Here is a 19,620-nt window from a genome sequence, read left to right as displayed (position 1 = left end):
AATAATTGCAAGTTGCAAAATAGTCGCAAGTTAAGCCACGTACGGTCTTCCTCATCCTTACTGTGTCCTCTTTGTGTGCGCAAGAAAAGAACTCTAAGCATGTTACCTATACTAAAGTTACTCTATCTATGCTGACCAGCGTCATATTCCCCTGCTTCTGAAGAAAAGCAGCTAACGAAATTTAGTTTCAGAACAGGTATTTACTCGTAAGCATATATAAACTGTGTTTATTTTCTTAATCGGGTTTCGCTAGAAAGGTATCAATGCGATACTACTTAAAGAAGATTTTGCCGGTTTTTTATCTTAGCACCACGGCACTGTTTTCAAAAAATTATACCCTCAGATTTTTTCCGTTAAGTCACCAAAGCCAAGCTGTTCCCAAGTCTCATAGAAAGGAAGCAATAAAAGGTAACCGTATCCATCTCAGTGCATTTCAACGCGTTCTCTTTTGCATTAACGACAGTTAGTGGCTACAAGAGCGAAGTATAGCTGTGCGAATATTTGAAATCGGTAACACGCGTGATGTAATTGTTTAAAAGGTCACTGACTCCCTGCTTATCACGTGGACATAACAAATGGCTCTTCGTTGGTCGAGCCATTCTTAAATCATTTCTGCTTTGTTCTTGTTCATTTAAGATTTTATTTCTGTAAGCCCCGCAGTTCAATGCTTTGTTCCCCGCAACCCATGCTTTGAAACAGGGGGGTAGTGCTCCTTTTCAAACAATAATGTTCTTCTTTTCAAGGCCTTACTGTTGTAAGAGGTCCAAGAAGAGGCACTGAAAATGGCGAAAATTTTGGCATTTTGTTGAGTCAGACAGTAAAGCTCCCTACTACGAAGGAGGTCAGTAGAGTAGTATAAATTCAAGTGCGCAGATTATGCCCACAAGAGATCTTCGTTTCAGAGGGCCTTCTTGATATCATCCAACCATGACTCAGGGGAAGCTGCTGTCCTTCACTCTTCTTCTCGCCGCTGTCGTAGCGATGTGAGTATAACGTTAGAATATATTTAAAAATGAACCTAATCTGTAGTTGGAAAAGAGAAATGAGAATTGAATGTGTTGTCGTGAAAACCTCTTCTTGGCATTACTGAGCAAAATTATAAGCATTACATTTTTTACCAGCTGTGTAATATTGTTGCAGTATTGGGAAATCATCCGCAGAATATTTTTTCCATGCGGCCGAAATTGGAGCCGTCGCATTCAACGGACCATATCCTTGTGGCACTGTGAGTCGCCCTTGTAATCTGTTTTTTTTTTAAAATAAAATAGTCTTTTTTTCGAATTAACTGAACACGGATCAGTGCAGGCAGTGGCTGCAGCTTAGATGCAATGTCGGTACGGTACGTTCGAGTGTTAAATGCATGTTTTACCGATACATCTATTTGTGTCACTGCCGGGCAGCTCTGTAGTCGTGAACTGTACCCGACCAAATCTCTCGGCCTTCTCATCCCTGCCCTTGTGCTCTTATCGGCGATTGTAGATTTCTGCTGTAGTATATCGTAGTTAAGGCTTACCGTGTAAGCTTTGTTGTTGATCTTGAGCTCAAGCTCTAGGTGGCCTTTAAGCGCACGCTGCCACTGTCGAAAAACAGGCAACAAAATGCACGAGGGCTCTTATCCAAATACGAAATGCTGAGTAGTCATTGCGTTCTAGTTTCGTCATAATGATTCTCAAAATTAGCTGGAGAGAAAAAAGGGGCTGCGGCCGCCCATGTACTACGAAGGTGGTGGAAAGCGCAAGCTTTGTATTTTTCTTGACTGGTAAATTTGCTTGTCTGGTTTTGCTTGCCTGGTAAGCCAAGCAGGCCCGTAATTCGCACTTCTTCATGTTGCTGTGCTGTACGAAAAGTTCTTCAGGAAACTCGCAACAACTACGGCACTTCTTTTTCAGGCATGTACTTTTAAGCAATTATGACATAAGTAACACAAATGCGGCCCGAGCTGTCTGAAAATAGGCACTGTTATAGAAATAACATTTATAAGCTTATGCGCTTCCTTTCACTTACTTTTATATTTCTCGTGTTGCACAGATATTGTGGAGCATCACATGAGCATCCTCTCTCATGAACTGTTGCGCACCGCGAGGCTAGCGGTGACATCCCCCTATCGTATCCACCGTCACTTCATGATGACTTCGCTGACAAACCTGCATGATAGAGCGCATTGCTGTCCTACATATGCAGGTCTAGTGACAGCGACAGCGCCTCAAAACATTTTTGCTAAGAACTTCTGTACAAAAAAAAAGGAACAATTTCTATAGCGAGGAAATTTTATGGTAAACTTATTAAATATCCCAAGGCGAGAAGCTTAACAGACTTGCTTTCCGCATGTAAGAAATCCTGTTGAATACTCATTGCAATAGAAAATGCTGGGATGCAAAAATCCTGGCAGAAGCAGACTGTTAGTGCGTGGAGTGATCGCTAAAATTGTATTTAGCAAACGTGTGAGCACAAACGCTGAATATCGCAGCTAGAAATTGCCTTCAGTAGATACTGGATTATTTTCAGGCGTTGACTGTATCGTGGATTAACCTGCAGATGGCGAAATATCCTCCGTCATGACTTCTTCCTTTTGCTATGCAAATCACTGTAGACCACATCGTAATTGCACCTTTTTAGGTTAGGCTCTTTGTTGCCATGAAAAGGTTTTTGATCAGCCCACTTTCTCAACCTTATGGAATGATTTAAACGCATGTAGCAGCTGCAAAGCTACATCTGGTTCTGATCCACCAGAATTCTCAACTTCAGAAATTACTACAGTTTCATTGGTACTTTCGTCACACATTAAGAGTTTACCCTTTATTTTGCTTACTCTTTGCTGAGCTTATTTTTACACAGGTAAATACAACGAATATTCTGAGCACGAGGACCTATCGTTAGCAGATTTTCTTTTTTTTACATGGTCGGTTATATGGACTTTCCTTCATTTATGACTGCACGTCCCTTCTGGGCAACGGGAGACCTTACTTCTCAGCGCTCGTTTGGTTTTGTCCGCCACTAAACGCTATGTTCACGATGCATCATGCCTAGTGCTGGAGGCTAGTGTTGACCACTTAGGAGATATGAGCGATGAAATGTGCCCACTGCTGCATAGGTCACCAGCTCTCTGCCTGTGCCACATTGCAGCCAAGGACTGTGCGAAATATTTTTTTTTCAGCATAAAAACACTAACCTTCCATTTCATTCCTTTCTCCTTTTTCGAACAGTGCGTCAGATACGGATTCCTAAGCTACGGCTGCCCGGCTGGAGCCGTATGCGTTCCAGACGGAGCCTACCATGGCGTTTGGGCTGGACCGGGCACATGCTTTTGGGGCATTTAAGCTGTGCAAAAACGCAGCGCTCTGTGGACCAATAAACGGTTTCTAATGGAATACAATATGCTTGACCTGCTTTAACTTCCAATATAGACCTTCTGGGTGCGTCTTGGGGATCATCATGAATGTATTCAGCGACTTAAAGTGCCAGATTGACTGCAGCAGCCTTGCACTTCAAGCAAACAAATATTAACCTGAAAAATTTCATAATTTGGAGTGAACTGCGCTTAAAAACTCGGGATAACCTTGCCATCTTGACCCTGACTCGAAATGCCAGCTGATGAAAGCAGGAGATGCTAGGACGGCCTCCGATTTCAAATCTATCTCAACATGCCGATCTAGCGTTTCGCTGCGGAAGCGCGCAGGGTGGTTGAGAGAACAAGCGCGGGTTAATGAAATCCTTGTCTAAATTAAGAGGAAGAAATGGGCTTGGGCAGGGCATGCGATGAGAAGGCAAGATGGGCGCTGGCCCTCAAGGGTAACGGACTGTATCCCAAGAGAAGGAAAGCGTAGCAGGGGGCGGCGGAAATTTAGGTGGGCGGATGAGATTAAAAAGTTTCCAGGCAGTGGGTGGGCACAGCTGGCAAAGGCGAGGGATAATTGGAGAGACATGGGACAGGCCCTTGCCCTGCATTGGGCGTAGTCAGGCTGATGATGCTTATGATCCCATCTACACCGGCGCCCCCATTCTGTTGGTGTCGGTATCTGGTATTTCCCCCACTCCATCGAAGAATTGGGAGCTTTGTTTGTTCGCACGTCGTATTTTATTGTTGGCATTGTCATTACACTTACACCGGAAAGATGTTATACTGAGCCCACCCACAATGGCCATCAATAAGCAGTCCGTAAGCAGAGCAGCAAGTCAGCCCAAGCACTGCTCACGTGTCCGTGGCCACTCTGTCTTATCTGCTGCTAAGATGGTTCCTTCACAGCCTGGGCACCGGCGCAGAGGTGGAAGGGGGGGGGGGGGGCAGCAAGGTCGCGTGACTAGGCCCAGCGCACCTCACGAGCCCTCCGCCGCTTCGTCTTGTTTGCTGCCCAGAGCGGAGGTCGCGCTGGGAGCTCGTAAAATGCGTAAAATGGTAGGATAAGAACACATTTCATGTTTCTCAAGAATGCGCACAGGGCTGATGATTACTTAATGACCCGGTGATACACGTGAGATATGTGTACGACACTACGTGAAGGCGCTCTCTAAATACCGTGTGCATCCACAATAGAGGCATGCAGCTCCATTTCTGAGGTAGACGCGGGAACGATGATCAACCGTAGTCAGCACCGGGAATGGGAAAATATAGCCACGTACATGAGCCAGAGCACAAATCTTCTAGGCCTCTTGATTACGCTAAACATCGGCACCAGGTGAACACAGCTCATGTCCGGGACTATCGCAAGCGTAAGACAGAAGCATCCCGGTAAGCTGGCACGTGCCCAGACAATAGAAAGAGGCGTCAGCTTCTGAACGTGTGCAACATATCAACACTACTGGGGCAGTGGTGCAGCGACTAAGCGATTCGACAGTCCCTTGTGGTGGCAGGTGCTGCCACCGGTGGCTCTCGTGCGACTGAGGTTGCTTTTACCGAGCAACCTGACTCGACCAACCATTAATTTAACTGCCACCTGCCACGGTGCGCAGTTCTCTCACAATCCGGCGGGCAGGTGATGACGACGCCGCAGGGTCACGTGACCTAGGTGGTTCACCTGCCTCCTAGGTTGCTTCTCTCCTGATCTTTCGCATCTTTTTCACTCACAGTCACATACCCAACAATTCTGCACAAAAGAATTTTTGAGCGCAATTTTTTCATATAATGTAATATTTCACCATAACAATCACTATATCCACAGATCACACGACAGCAGTCTTGCATATCTTTTCTATTCACTTTTTTTGCTATCGCCCAAATCGTTCCCTATTAGTTTTCTATGGCAGTCCTAACTGATGCGATCGATGGAAACACTTTGAAAACAATATTTTGCTACATATCAGAACAATGCACCATTACCTCCAATATTTTCATAGCGATGTCTTAAAGCTTCCCAAACTCCAAAATTTTTGCCCGAGAAAGCTGGACTCGACGACGCTGCATTTTCTGCGACACGAGTTCCCGCTGTCCTATTAAAAATAGATCAGCCTTCGTGCAGGATATTTTTCAATATGGGAACCTCCCTGATATTCGCCCGAAGCGTAAGGGCTATTATGTTCTCCAGTAAGCTCGTGTCGGAGAGCTCGGATGGGGCATCGTACACACTTCTGCGCAGAAGCGCTCTTTATAGCCTCTTTTCCTGAAGGCGAGCGTTCTGACCGACAGTGACTGCTTGAGTCAGATCCACCAGGGAGTTGTAGATTCCTCCTAGCTGCAGCAGCTTTTCGGTCGTCGTATGCGGTGGAAGCCCCAATAAGCCCTAATGCCGTCTTTACCTCAGCTGATATTACCGCATCTAATACATGCACAACTTCATGGGGACAAAGCTCAGTACGAGCCCTCCAGACAAGCTATGGCACTGAGCGTCGTTGACAGCAATGGTGACCCAATAGATACGGGATCCATTGTAGGTAAGGTCGTGAGCGCAGCTACCAAAGAAACGGTAATAGGTAATATCCATAGTCATACAACACATCATCGCCAACCGACTGGGAATATCGGCCAAAGACCCAAACCCGAGAACCATGGCAACGGACTCCCAGGAGTCTTGTCGAGCATTCCCGTTCGGCAGCATATCTCCCCTTGCGGAGAACGTGTTACGCTTCTCATCGGCCGACATCACGCCGCTCATACGCATTGTCTGTTCTCCAGGACGCACCTGAGTTACGGGCAACGAGCGTGTTCACGCCCCCGCCCGAGCATTTACCCTCTGGGGCATGGAAGGACATGATATTGTCACCGACAAACTGGTGAAGCACTCAAACCAGGTTTAATTCGACGTGCTGGGAGTGCAAGACAGCAGGGAGTTCGAGTGAGGAAGAAGACGAATCCCCTAGCCCCTCGAGTGCGCAAGGCATGGCAAGTCCCATCTAAAACAGTTCGGCCGCGGTATGGCGCCACTGGATTGCTTGGTACTGTGGCATTATAGTACCACAGACTACGAATGCAAAAAAGGGAGCGCACCAACTACCAACAAATAAGCACAAGTCACCCAGCGATAACCACACCTACGCAAAGATCCCGCAGTATTACAAAGGAAGCTGACAAACACCGACCCCTAAACAAATCCCTCGCCCAAGAGGGCACCAAAATTTTACGGGACAGTTCCAAGCCCACACATTTTCAGTTTTAAGGCGCAAATACCTTTAATACAACGACCTATTCCAGCGGACGTGGCTATAAAAATACCAACCCACTGAATGTCACTCCTATTAGGAACGCCCATAGCCTCCCTGCCCATATCCACCAATCCCCAGCCGAACCACCCCAACTCATATGCCGCCCTGTCAAGCTCGGACTCGAAGGAACCGCTCTGGCTGATTAAAGGGGACAGAGCAATCAGGGAAGCCAACGGTGCCCTGTACTGAGGGCAGCGACCTCACCAGGCATCACAAATCCTTGGGACCAAAAATTTTTTCATCGTCATCATTTATGGGAGATCATCATACAGAGCCTGTGACTAAACTGAATGCGTTTTCATTTTTGTGGTGCATTTTGTTTCATATGTGACGGAGTTAATTGCGTCTTAGTAATTTGTTGTGTTTTGCGGCTTTTCTCTGCTGTTGATGCATAATAAGGGGAGCAAGGACGCCTCAAATATGGTTTGAACGGCTTCTTTCTTAACTGCTTTTTCATTATTTAGAGAATAAATCAATCTGTAAAGATGATTTATCCCGGCTGTCTTCAGTGGGCTCGGCGACTCTGACGTCGAGGACTGGCTGGCTTCCTACGAGCGGGTCAGCACGCACAAGCGCTGGGACGACGCCATGAAACTAAACAACGTCATCTTTTACCTGGCTGATGTCGCCAACCTCTGGTTCCGAACCACGAAGCCGATATCGCCACATGGTCCACGTTCAAGATGAGCTTCACAGAGGTATTTGGCCGTCCTGGCGTGCGCAAACTTCGCGCCGAACAGCGCTTACGCGAACGGGCTCAGCAGCCTGGCGAGACATTTACTAGTTATATTGCAGCCGGCCACCGTGGCCTCCGTCATATATATATATATATATATATATATATATATATATATATATATATATATATATATATATATATATATATATATATATATATATATATATATATATATATATATATATATATATATATATATCCCCAATTTGATGATAACGGTGTTAGTTTCAGGGGCCTTGTCGACTGTCGTCTGCATTAAAAAGATAGCTTAAAGAAGCTCTGGGTTGTAATGCTATTCTTAACAGCGATGATAAATTTGAACATGATTCAGTTCTGATGCCAACATCTCCGGCAAAAAAAGGTTGTTTTGAAACCTCTCTAACCATTCCAATAACAAAAACGCTTTCTGAAAAGCTTGAACAAAAGGGCCAGATAAATCTCACGCTCTCGTTGGTGGCAACAAAACACACCTGCATTGGTCTCAGCTGTGTTCAGCTCCACATGCGTCAAGTACATTTATTACAACAAAAACGACAGCGCATATGTGCTCTACTGTATTTTTAGCAAAACAGGCAAATGCGTTTTTTTTCTGCTGTTCTGTTTTAGTCGCACGCTACAGGTGTCAGCTGCAGTTAGCAACAATTCACAGCCAGCTTGGAAGAAAGGAAAGAAGTGAATATTTGACCATATGTTAAATATATTTTTGCTGGGCATCGCCTGCTTAACCTCCCTGCCTTTCCGTCCTTCTGTTTCCCTCTCTCTCTCTTTCTTGGTATGTGCTATATGACATTGTCCTATATACCAGGTGTCCCAGCTAAATGCAAGCCCAGCTTTTAGGGACATGGCCGTTTAGTTCAGCAAACTCCACCACGGGCCGCTTCACCCTGAACTCCTTCTTTCTCTTTTCTTTTCCCCTTTCCTGCCTCGCATAGCCGCACGCAGGCAGACGGGAGGGCGCACAGCTGCGGGGTCGGGTTGGGCGGTTAACCATTGTTCGGATTCCACACTGTAGGAGGAGGAAGGAGCAAGTAGGGCTTTGTGGGCGAAAAAAAAAAAAACTATCAATGCGGCGTGAAGCCGTCGCTGCGCCTGAGGAACGCATGTTCAGTACCAGGATATTGAGAAAGGCGCCCAGTTAGAAGAGAAAGAGGGGACCGAAAAGGCAAGATGGCTGAAGGGCTTGTTGAGGCAGTTCGATAGGGACGCTGTGTGGAATGAAAACGCGTGGTTCTTTTTGATGAGTTGTAAGGTAGAGAAGAGGTACATCCCAGCAGAAGCAGGACGCAGTGATACAGTGTCTCACCGGCGCCGTATCTATTCGCTGCATTACAACTAGCCCAAAGTGCCACCTTAGTGAACTCCTGGATTTAGGCTCGTGATTAGAAGCCAAATTAATATGTACAAAAATAAAACAATCAAGGACGCCGAATGCAGGGATGTCAGATGCTTGTAGAAGAATTTTTTGGGCGGACGCAATGGAAGCGCCCAAAAGGCCAATCCCAACAGTCATTTGGGGAGTTAGTTGCAAGATGCCGTCTTGGTTGTGTAATTGCTGTCGCCTATCTTTGTGGCGGATCAGTGAGCCAGCTCTTTTATCGGCGTAATGCCATGTACAATTTTCAGAAACACGTCGAACTCCTCATCAGCACGACTTTAGTTCAGCGCTATATTTCGCGAAATGTAACGGTTATAAATTTTCTTTCTTTTTTTTTCCGAGGACGGTTACTGACTGCAATGCTCTCCCTGAGAGAGTGATATCCGCTGTTGACTTTTTGAATGCCTTTGATGATGTATTTTAGTTACTGTATAGAGATATTCTTCAGTTTTATTTGTCGTGCATGCTTTTATTACTGACTTATTGCCCTTGTATGTTATATCTTTGTGCCCTTCCTGCTTGCACCCAAGCAAGAGGTCCGCATTATTGGGTAAATAAGTAAATAAATAAATAAATACAGGACTTCGTGTCCAGACCTTAGCCTATCTAACAACAACTGGTGAAACCACGAATAGCGGCGCACTCCAGGTTTTTTTTTTTTGTTACCGTAGTGAGGCACTCCTGTGCAATCTGAGGAGACTGAACGTTCTCTTGGACACTGTCTCTCTCATCGTGTACCCTCAGCGTTCATGAACTGAGCGGCCAACAATTGCTTTGCGGGACAGTGGTAGAAACACATTGTTTAAATTAAGGGGCTCAGATGGAGCAATTGCCGACAGACCACAGTAAGGGTAATCCCGCATGTACATTGAAACCACCACCACTGCTCTCCCAACAAGCTGCACAGAGCATGAGTAGGATTGTTTCTTGGTTCTGTTTCGTCGTTATCAAACAAATACATGTGCAATTGTTTGCGCTTGTTTGTTAAATTATCCTAGCCCGAAGAGTCGCCGCGGTGGCTAAGTGGTTATGGCGCTTGGCTGCTGGCCCGAAAGACGCGGGTTCGATCCCGGCCGCGGCGGTCGAATTTCGATGGAGGCGAAATTCTAGAGGCCCATGTACTGTGCGATGTCAGTGCACGTTCAAGAACCCCAGGTGGTCAAAATTTTCGGAGTCCTTCACTACGGCGTCCCTCATAGCCTGAATCGCTTTGGGACGTTAAAACCCAATAAACCAAACCAGACTAGCCCGAAGCCAAAGAAAAACTAACCGTCCTCACCATGTTTTGTGTACTACAGCTCTTGTACATCGTAATCGGGCCGGACAGTTATTCAGAACACTGACTTCAGTGTTGCGGCAATATTAGAAGCGCTGTAACGCCATGCGTCGGGTTCCGGCTTTATATCCCTCAATGGTTACCTGTCTCGGTCTCCCACTGCATGCAGTTTGTACATTTGCAGCACAGTTTCAGAAGAGAATCTGTGGATAAAATTGCGACATGCAGCAACGTAACCTCCCGAAAATGGACACAACGTTGCTATACAGAATACGCGGAGTGTAATACGCTTTTTACCTGCGCAAATGTAACATTTGCATCGCAGTCTCAGGCTGCAAACAATTATTACGTCAGAACCGGAAAAAAAAAGTTCAGGGGGCACTTTGTTGAACTAAAGTGCGGTGAGGCGGAAGCCTTTAGCGCGGTGTTGCTACTTGTGTCACTGATGTGGGGTAAAAATGTTAATTAAGTACACAATTGCTTGTGAATCTTAAAGGCTGTAGACACTGCAGGGCATCTGGGAGGCATCCATCTGATTCGACGCCCTTCTGCAAACACTCTCCAGCGTCCTAGACAAGCAGAACTACCTATGCGTTGGCAGGAAGTAGCGTAGTCGTTAGCACGCTTGGTTGCCGAACGGAAGGATAGTAGAACTAATCTCTGAGTATTTGCACCCTAGCATTCATACTATTATGCTCCTGCAAAAGTGATGAAACCGTTTGCTGTATTAGTTGCCGGCGGCGACACCATAACAATAAAGACTTCAAACGGTGATTCCTTGTCAATGCACTGCTATCAGTGAGTGTTTGCGATCCGATTTTAGGATAGTGTCTCGCTTGTGAGAAGAATTCGTTCTTAACTCTCTCTTGAAATCTTTTAACAAAAAAATAACTAAACAGATAACCTCACTAGAGAGAATACATGGGTAAGCATTTACCCTTCATCTCGTTATGAGAAGCTGAATTCGCGTTCTTGCTTGTATCATACTCTTTTCAAAATTTTTTGCGTGTATATTGAATTTTTTTCTTTGTTTTGTGCCTTATTATGAACGCTGCCAAGCTGCAGACGTGACGGACGTTCATTAATATCGTGTTGGCTGCAGCAAATATTAACCAACATACCCAGATGCGGCGAACGCATAATGATGGCCCTAGACATCAAGGGAGCTTTTGATAACGTTGGCCACGAAGCCATATTAACAGGCCTAGACGATTTGAACTGCGGGAAAAGAATCTACGGATACGTAAGAGATTTCCTCACAAATAGAACGGCTACAATAGGGATCGGGGAAATCAGGTTCAAGAGCTTTCAAACACCCAATAAGGAAACGCCGCAAGGGTCAGTGATTTCACCCATACTCTTTAACATAGCAATGGTTAAGCTGGCTAGACAGGTAGAAACCATACAAGGCATAAGGCATGCAATGTATGCGGACGATATCACTGTGTGGGTGACGGAGGGCTAGCTCACTCAGCGTAAAGGAAGCGAAACTGCAGGCTGCCGCAACGCGCGTAGAAAATTATTTAGAAACATGGGCTTGGCTTGCTCGACGGAAAAATTAGAACTACTAAGGGTCTGGCGAGGTAAACTCAACCGATCCGCACCGAAAACTAAAGAACGAAAACTTAATGTTTATCAAGAAGGGCAACTCATACCGGAAATAACAACCATCAGAATATTAGGGATGTGGATTCAATCCAACCAAAGGTGCACGCAGGCGCTCAGACTAAAACAGAACTCGGCGACACAGGTTGCCCGCGTGATAACCAGGGTTTCTAGGAAAACACACGGCATGCGGGAGGCCGACACGCTTAAGCTTGTAAAGAGCCTAGTGGTTAGCCGAATTACATACACCATACCGTACTACAACTGCAACAAAGCAGAAATAAAGCTAGCGGACACGATACTTAGAAGAACATAAAAAACAGCGCTACACCTACCGCAATCAACCTCGACGGAGAAGCTAATGGCTCCAGGTCTGCATATCACCTTTGAGGAGCTAAGGGCATCCCAACTCGTAGCTCAGCTCCAGAGGCTAAAAAAGACCAAAACAGGGACAGAGCTGCTCTAAAGATGCGGCTACGAGGGCGCACCGTCAGAGATAAAAAGTTCAAAACGAATAACCGATGAACTGCGGCAAACAATTAACGTAGCACCAATTCCCAAAAATATGGATCCGAACCTGCACAAAGAGCGACGGGAGGCTAGGGGACAGTATGTGCAACAGAACCTAGCCAACAAAGAAAACATTACGTACACGGATGCGGCTGCATACGGAAGAACTAGACAACATAACAGAAATAGAGCGGTTGCGACGGCAATTAATCATGAGCTCAAAGAAATAGCCAGCGCAACTATCAGGGATGGCACGACTGAGGAGGGCGAAGAGACTGCCATTGCCTTAGCGGCGGCAGATGGCTGTCGTACTCAAAGGTCCCTAATATTTCTAACCGACTCGCAAACAGTGTGCAGAAACTACATGAATGATAAAATAGGGGGGGGGGGGGGCAGCGCTCTACATCCTAAAGACAGCCAAATTACCGTCGAAGGAAAAACAATTGCAACACATAATAATGTGGGTACCGGTACACAAAGGCATCGCGGGAATGCCGAGGCGGATAGGAGAGCTCGAGAGCTTGCAAACTGAGTCACAAACCAAGCCAGCCTCGAGCAGCCTGACGCGGAATCAGTGCTCTTAGGATACTCAGAAATTCTGAATTACTATAAGGGGTCCAGATTAGATATCCCCCACCTCACAAAAGTTTCCACCAGCAGAAAGCGGTCTATTGCAGACAGCTACCAACGGTAGCTTTCCCGAATCTAAACATGCTAAGCAAGATCCACCCAGGGCTATAGAGCAGCAAATAAATGCCCGTGGTGCAAGGACAAAGCCACGTTAATTCATATCACGTGGCGTGAAAACAACAAATGCGGCTGCAATAAACAGAATCCCAAGTGCGGAGCAGTGGGAGAGGATGCTTTCCAGCGAGGATCCGGCGGTCCAGGCAGGACTGGTCCGGAAAGCCTAGCTGGCGGCAAGAATCAGTGGGGCCCTCGACTAGAGGCTCCAACCCTGCCACAAGAGGCACACACCACACCAAAAAATGTGAAGGGTGCCTCTACACCGATACCCATCCATATATTTCTATGAATAAAGTTATTACTACTACTCTCTCTGCGGCATGGACCCTGGCCTTCTGTGGCATCCATCAATCGCGCACGCAGGCCCTCCAACAGACCTTTGACAACCCCGCAGTCGACCCCCATTTCCTCGACCTCTGGGAGGGCCGTAATGGCCTGCTGAAAAGATGGCGCCGACAGCGACATAACAGCACCCTCAAAAAGCGCATAGCGCAGCTTAACTTGCAAGCTCAGGACTACGCAACGGAACTCTCCACCGAAAACTGGCGTAAATTTTGCGACTCTCTTCGTGGCACCCTGAATACTTCCAAAACATGGGCCATACTGCGTAGCCTTCTATATCCTGAAACAAAAAAGGCGTCTACAAACAGAACCTTGCAAGCAGCAGCCAATCAATTCACCGGCTTTGACCAAGAGCTTCTGGATGCCCTTCGCTTCAAATATTTCGGCGCTCGACAGCCACTTACCTCATCTACTACTTACACCGGCCACAGAAACCCGGAACTACACGCACCAATAACTTATGAAGATGTCTTCGCAGCTGCACGCGCTTGTAGCCGCTCTACCCCATGTACCCAAAAATTCACTAACGCAATGCTACGCAACATCTCCAATTATTCCCTTCAAGCACTTACACAATAAATAAATGATGAACTGTGGATTCAAGGCAATAAAATACCCCCACAATGGAAACACGCAGAAGTGACACTCATCCCTAAGCCCGACAAGCCACCCTCCCTCTCTGCTCTCAGGCCCATATCGCTCACCTCCTGCTTGGGCAAGCTGTACGAGCAAGTCATCCAGACACGCCTGCAAAACTATACTGAAGATCATAATCTCTTTCCCTCTTTTATGCTCGGTTTTCGACCAGGTCTTTCAACGCAAGACTCCTTTCTTCTTATCAAACACGAAGTCCTCACGGGGATACCTCCTGGCGGAAAGCACCTTATTCTAACATTTGACATTATGGGCGCCTTCGACAACATTTTCTATTCTTCAATCCTAGAAGGTCTAAATCAGATACACTGTGGATCTCGCATCTTCCAATATATCCCAACCTTCCTCACTGCCCGCAAAGCCACCATAGGAATCGGATCTACTGGACCATCTTCCTTCCAAACACCGGACAAGGGCACTCCACAAGGTGCTGTCCTCTCGCCACTACTATTCAATATAACCAGGCCTCTCTCGCCCACAAGCTCTCTACACTCTCCGACATCAGATATACCATCTATGCGGATGACATCACCATCTGGTCAACCCGAGAATCCCTTGCCGCCAAAGAGCTAGCCTTACAAACAGCCATCGATGTGGTCGAGCATTTTGTTCAGACCAGTGGTATGAAGTGTGCACCAGACAAATCAGAAATCATCCCTATTCATGGCCCCGCTATCGTTCACCCGGCCCAATCATGCTCAAAATTCACAACCGCCCTATAAAAGAAAAATAACTCATCCCAGTGCTTGGCCTCTGGGTCTGGCATGACGGCGAGCCTACCCAAACCATTGGTACTCTACGCACGTCTGTGCTCAATATCGCACGTGTGCTACGACGCATCGCTGGACATCGCAAGGGTATGCGCGAGGATGGCACCATCCGCCTCGTCACGGCCCTGGCCATGAGTCGAATCCAGAATGGTCTCCCAAACCACAATGTTGATCGCACCGCTAAGAGTAGGATCGATATCCTTATCCGTACCCTCTAGACATCCACCACTAGATTGCTTGCACTTGGGATTCACAACACGTTTGAGGAAATCCAGGAGGCTGTTCCGACCTCCCAATAGACTCGTCTCCTCACCACCTCGGCAGGTAGGGCCATCCTTTCTAGGATAGGTGACCTGCATGCCACCAGGACCATGGCCCTGACCGGAGTATTTCCGAATGCTGTCCGCTCACGCCTTTACATGGACCCCATCCCACGCCATATGAACCATGAGTCATAGGCCCCGCGCCGTCAGGCCCGTCTTCGCAGCCTCCGTAGGCCGTACGGCCAACACACCTCGGCTATGTATGTGGATGTGGATTCCTGTGCACAGCCCCACAGATGTGCTTGCGCTGCTGTCAATCACGCCAACACCCCTTTTCTTGGAGCGTCCTTCACGGCACAAGATCTGGCGACTGCAGAAGCCATTTCAATAGCTATCACCATCAAAATAAGCCACACGCAACACCACGGCACTCACTTTTTACAGACTCCCAAGCCGCCTGCAGAGCCTATACGAGTGAACGTGTCCCGCGCGCGGCTCTCCGCGTACTGGGCGGCCATCTTCAGTATGATCACGTCAACACCTGTGTCCCAGGGCACGCGTCTCGATGGCAATATTAGGGCTGATGCCCTAGGTCGAGATTACACCAACCGAGCGGGGCACACTGACTTTACTCTCTACATCCTCTCAACCCATTTTTCAACCCGCCTAGAGACCCTCCGCCTAAATAGGTGTCCATACCCCCCGCCACATAAGAAACTTTCCCCGGAGGACTCCTACCACCTTAGACACTCCCAAACACTTACCTTCCCCAATCTTTCTTTCATTCTTTATTGTTTCCTTAGACACAGTCTAAGAAGGGGTCGAGGCTAAAGGCGTCCACGCACCTGACAAAGGCCTCGGCCCCCTTACACAATGTGAACAAAAAAGTGTTCGGACAGGCAGTCGATGTTGCAATTTTAAGGGACTAGTCTTTGCGAGAATAGCATGTCCTCACAAACACTTTTGTTAGCAATACAATAATAAGTATAAAACGAAGCAATAATTCAATGGTAAATAGCAACATGTCTGCAACAGGAACATAAAGCACAACAAATTGGTTTCAAACCAACAGTCACCGCACAATCACGCGCAACCATGATATTGATTGGGCAGCCGAGACACTATGGCAGTCTTTTAGACAGTACAGAAAATTGCGGGTAATGACAGGGACATGGCAAGAGAGAAGACGAGAACGCATGTACAAACTTTTGCAATAATTTACGTTAATGAAAATTTAATATCACTGTTCACAAGAAGCTTCCTGCAGTATTTTTTAAAAGCCGGGAGACCTGTATCGAAGTTCAACTGTCGATCTTTGCTGTTCAACGCATTAGTTATTTGAAAACCCAAAGTTTACCTTTCGTAGTTAGTTCTAACTTGTGGCATTTTTCGTTTTGGGTTACGAATGTTGTAAGAACTGGAACTATATATTGGGTAACTATGTAGCTTGTGTCTATGAATCCACTGAAATAGTTTGAAGAGGTACACTTGGTAAGCCTTTAACATATTATATTTGATAAATAGTGGTTGTGTTCTGAAAGACTTCTTATGACCTTTGTAATTCTCTAGTATGCGTAACATTAGTTTTTGTAATAGGTTAAGTTTGTAGTAGTTAGTACTTGCTGTCGTACCCCAAATTAAGACGCCATAGCTAATTTTGTAGTATAACAGGGAATAGTATAAGGTTTGTTTTAAGCGTCTGGGTATCAGATGTTGTTCTCTATATATACATCCAATCGTGCGAAACAGGGTTAATTTAAGATGATTAACAAGGGTATTCCATGAGAGGTCGTGGCTGAACCAGACACCAAGAAATTTTTGTTCAGTAACTTGCTCCAGCGAGTGTCCTTCAAATCTAATGCTGACTGAGTTGCAGTCTGGTTTATTTATTGGTTTAAATATTAAGAACTTAGTTTTATTTATATTTAGACTCAAGCGGTTACTTTGAAGCCATTTTGATAACTGTTTTAAATAATCAATAGCAGAGTTCTGCAGATCCTGAGCATTCTATCCGGTGAAAAAAACATTAGTATCGTCTGCATACATTATTATTTGTGGGGATCCAGGTATTACTGTAATATCATTTATATAAATGAAGAAAAGGAGGGGTCCAATAATGGAGCCCTACGGAACGTCATGTTGCACTTCAAGTTTGTTTGAGGACCAGTTGTGGATGCACACATATTGATAACGTTTCTTCAGATAGCTGCGAATCAGTTCTAGCGCCACTCCTCTAATGCCATATATTTCTAGTTTTCTTAGCGGAATATTATGGTGAACAGTATCAAAGGCTTTGCTTAGATCAAGAAATAGGCCAAGAGTAAGCAATTTTGTTTCTATTTTTTCAATTATCTTATCCTTGATGTCAATTAGCGCTTGCTCTGCTGATTTGTTTGCTTGAAATCCGTATTGGGATTTTGTTATCACGCGATGTTTCTTGAAAACATCGCTTAACCTGTAGTTGATGACGTTTTAAAATACCTTCGAGAAAACTGTTAGAACTGAAATTGGTCTATAATTACCTAAATTGGTCTCACTACCTCCTTTATAGATAGGTGTAACTTTTGCAATCTTTAATTCATCTGGGAATTCTCTGCTAAGAACCATCTGGTTTATTATATGCGATAATATAGGGCTTATCAAGTGCGAGACATGCTTAATAGGCAAGGCTTTTAACCCGTCATCACCGCAGGCAACATGATTTTTTAAATTTCCTATTATTTCTTCAATTCCATGAGGTGTTGCAGGGGTGAGCATAATGGAGTCTAGCAATCTGTTTACACGTATGTGGTCGTCTGCACTGTCATACTTTCCTGAATAAATACCTCTTTTGATAAAGTGCCGGTTCATTGTGTCTGCTAGATCATTCCCACTTAGCACCACATCGTCAACGCAGATTTCTTTGACACTGCAACCAGGTTTGTTTCTTGCTAATATGTTATTGAACATATCCCATGTCTTTCTGCTGTCATTTTGAATATCCTGGAATTTATTTTGGAAATAATTGTCCTTGGATATCTTGAGATCAGAATTTACTTTGTTTCTTATTTGTTTAAATTCCCTGAATAAACATGGGTCTCGTTTCTTAATGAACTCTTGAAATTTCCTGTTTTTTTCTTTTATTCTGGTATAGAGCTCACACGTAACCCATGGCTTCCGAATCCGTTTGGGTTTCTTACTACTTTCTCTGAGCAGAAAGGCCACATCATAGCAGTGCTTAAATATATTCCAAAACACCTGGTACGCCAGTGTAACATTACGTTGCTTGAACACGTCATCCCAGTTCTCCTGTTCTATAAGGTTGTGAAACCGCATCAAAGCTTCGTCAGTTATTGCTCGATACAAAATTTTCTCCGGTGGAGAAGCGCTTTTTTTGCCGAAAGGAAAACCTAAGCAAAAGACCGGTAAATGATCACTGATGTCATATGAGAGAACAACGTCCTTAACATCTGTGTCATACAAGCTCGTGATGTATACAAGACACGTGGCAGTATCTGCTGTGACCCTAGTTGGCTTCGTTATCAGGTCTATATCTTCATCATCTACACCGCATTCACCCAACATTATACGCAGATACAAGTCCTTGGTGTGCCGAAATTCCCACGTTCACGCACACTTACATGGACGTGTTCAGATAAACCGAACCACTTAAAGCCGCACAGCGCGGCGCTGAAGCAGTGGGAGGTGACGCTGGCCAGCGGCATCCTGCAAGATTAGGAGACGCTAGTCGCCATCGCCAAAGCGTCTGCGGAAGACACTGGAGTCTTGGACTGAGGACCCCACCCACAATCCGCTACGGTCTCCTTTTTTACAATTAAATGTTTATTCTCTCTCTCTCTTTCTCTCTCTGCCACTGGCCGTCAGCGTAGGTAGCATACTCCGACGGCCAGTTGCAAATTCCCCGAACGTGGTTTATGTTGACGCAGCAGCATACCCGGACCATGACAAGTACGCAGTGGCGGCAGTGAACCACCGCTTCTCTACTCTATTCACTGCTTCTGTAAGAGCCGAAACACCAGCGGCCACGGAGACCACCGCCATGGCCATTGCTATGAGGCATTACAAGTCCCAAGGCGAAGGCGCTCATGTGATCACAGACTCGCAACACGCGTGCCGAAACTTCCTGAGAGGCCAAATTCCTAAGCACGTCAGTCGGCTCATGGGGACTACACCCCTCAGCAAGCACCACCAAATCACCTGGACCCCAGGCCACGAGGGACTGGAGGGAAATGAGAGGGCACATGCTCTAGTTCGAGGCATCATCAACCGAGCGGGGCCACAAACCGTGCCCGCTTTTACCCCTAAACCTTCTAGGTATAACGAACGCCTCGAGTTTCAGCGTCTTCAAAGGAGACACTTCCCTCCACTTGATAGGAAATTAGACATCTCACATGCCGTCTCTTGGCGGCAGATACAGACGAACACATACAGACGAATCCTGGAAATCTCGCCCCCACTGCGCAAATCACAAATGTTCGCCTTACTTTGATCAGACTACAATATTAGCTCGAGCAAAGGAAAAGAAAGAAAGAAATAAAAGAGGCCTTTGAGATATGGGAGGCCGGTGAAGACGAGTGCGTAAGCACACCCTCGGTGTTGTTATCAAGTGAGGAAGGGCATCTAATCAAGAAACGAAGAAGCGTGCGACACAGCCGTTGGCAATGAATTGATTGTGTCAGCATGTTCATTAAATGTATTTATGTACC

At 46.0% G+C, this 19,620-nt stretch overlaps 1 protein-coding gene across 2 annotated transcripts in view; it reads left to right on the top strand.

The window, feature by feature from the left end:
• The first annotated feature begins 852 nt into the window (after nucleotides 1-852).
• LOC144121304 (uncharacterized) overlaps nucleotides 853-19,620 on the top strand; it is a 35,777-nt gene continuing 17,009 nt past the window's right edge. The window contains exons 1-3 of one of the 2 annotated variants that reach the window (XM_077654449.1): nucleotides 853-983; nucleotides 1,141-1,225; nucleotides 3,204-3,373. In XM_077654449.1, coding sequence (XP_077510575.1) covers nucleotides 928-983; nucleotides 1,141-1,225; nucleotides 3,204-3,317 — 255 coding nt within the window. In that variant the 5' untranslated portion in view covers nucleotides 853-927 and the 3' untranslated portion in view covers nucleotides 3,318-3,373. Of the gene's footprint in view, nucleotides 984-1,140; nucleotides 1,226-3,203; nucleotides 3,374-19,620 lie in introns of those variants that run through there. The other variant, XM_077654448.1, reaches the window with a different exon arrangement.

Source organism: Amblyomma americanum, chromosome 2 (assembly GCF_052857255.1).
Source record: "Amblyomma americanum isolate KBUSLIRL-KWMA chromosome 2, ASM5285725v1, whole genome shotgun sequence".
Taxonomy (NCBI): domain Eukaryota; kingdom Metazoa; phylum Arthropoda; class Arachnida; order Ixodida; family Ixodidae; genus Amblyomma; species Amblyomma americanum.
This window is presented reverse-complemented; position numbering and strand designations above follow the sequence as displayed.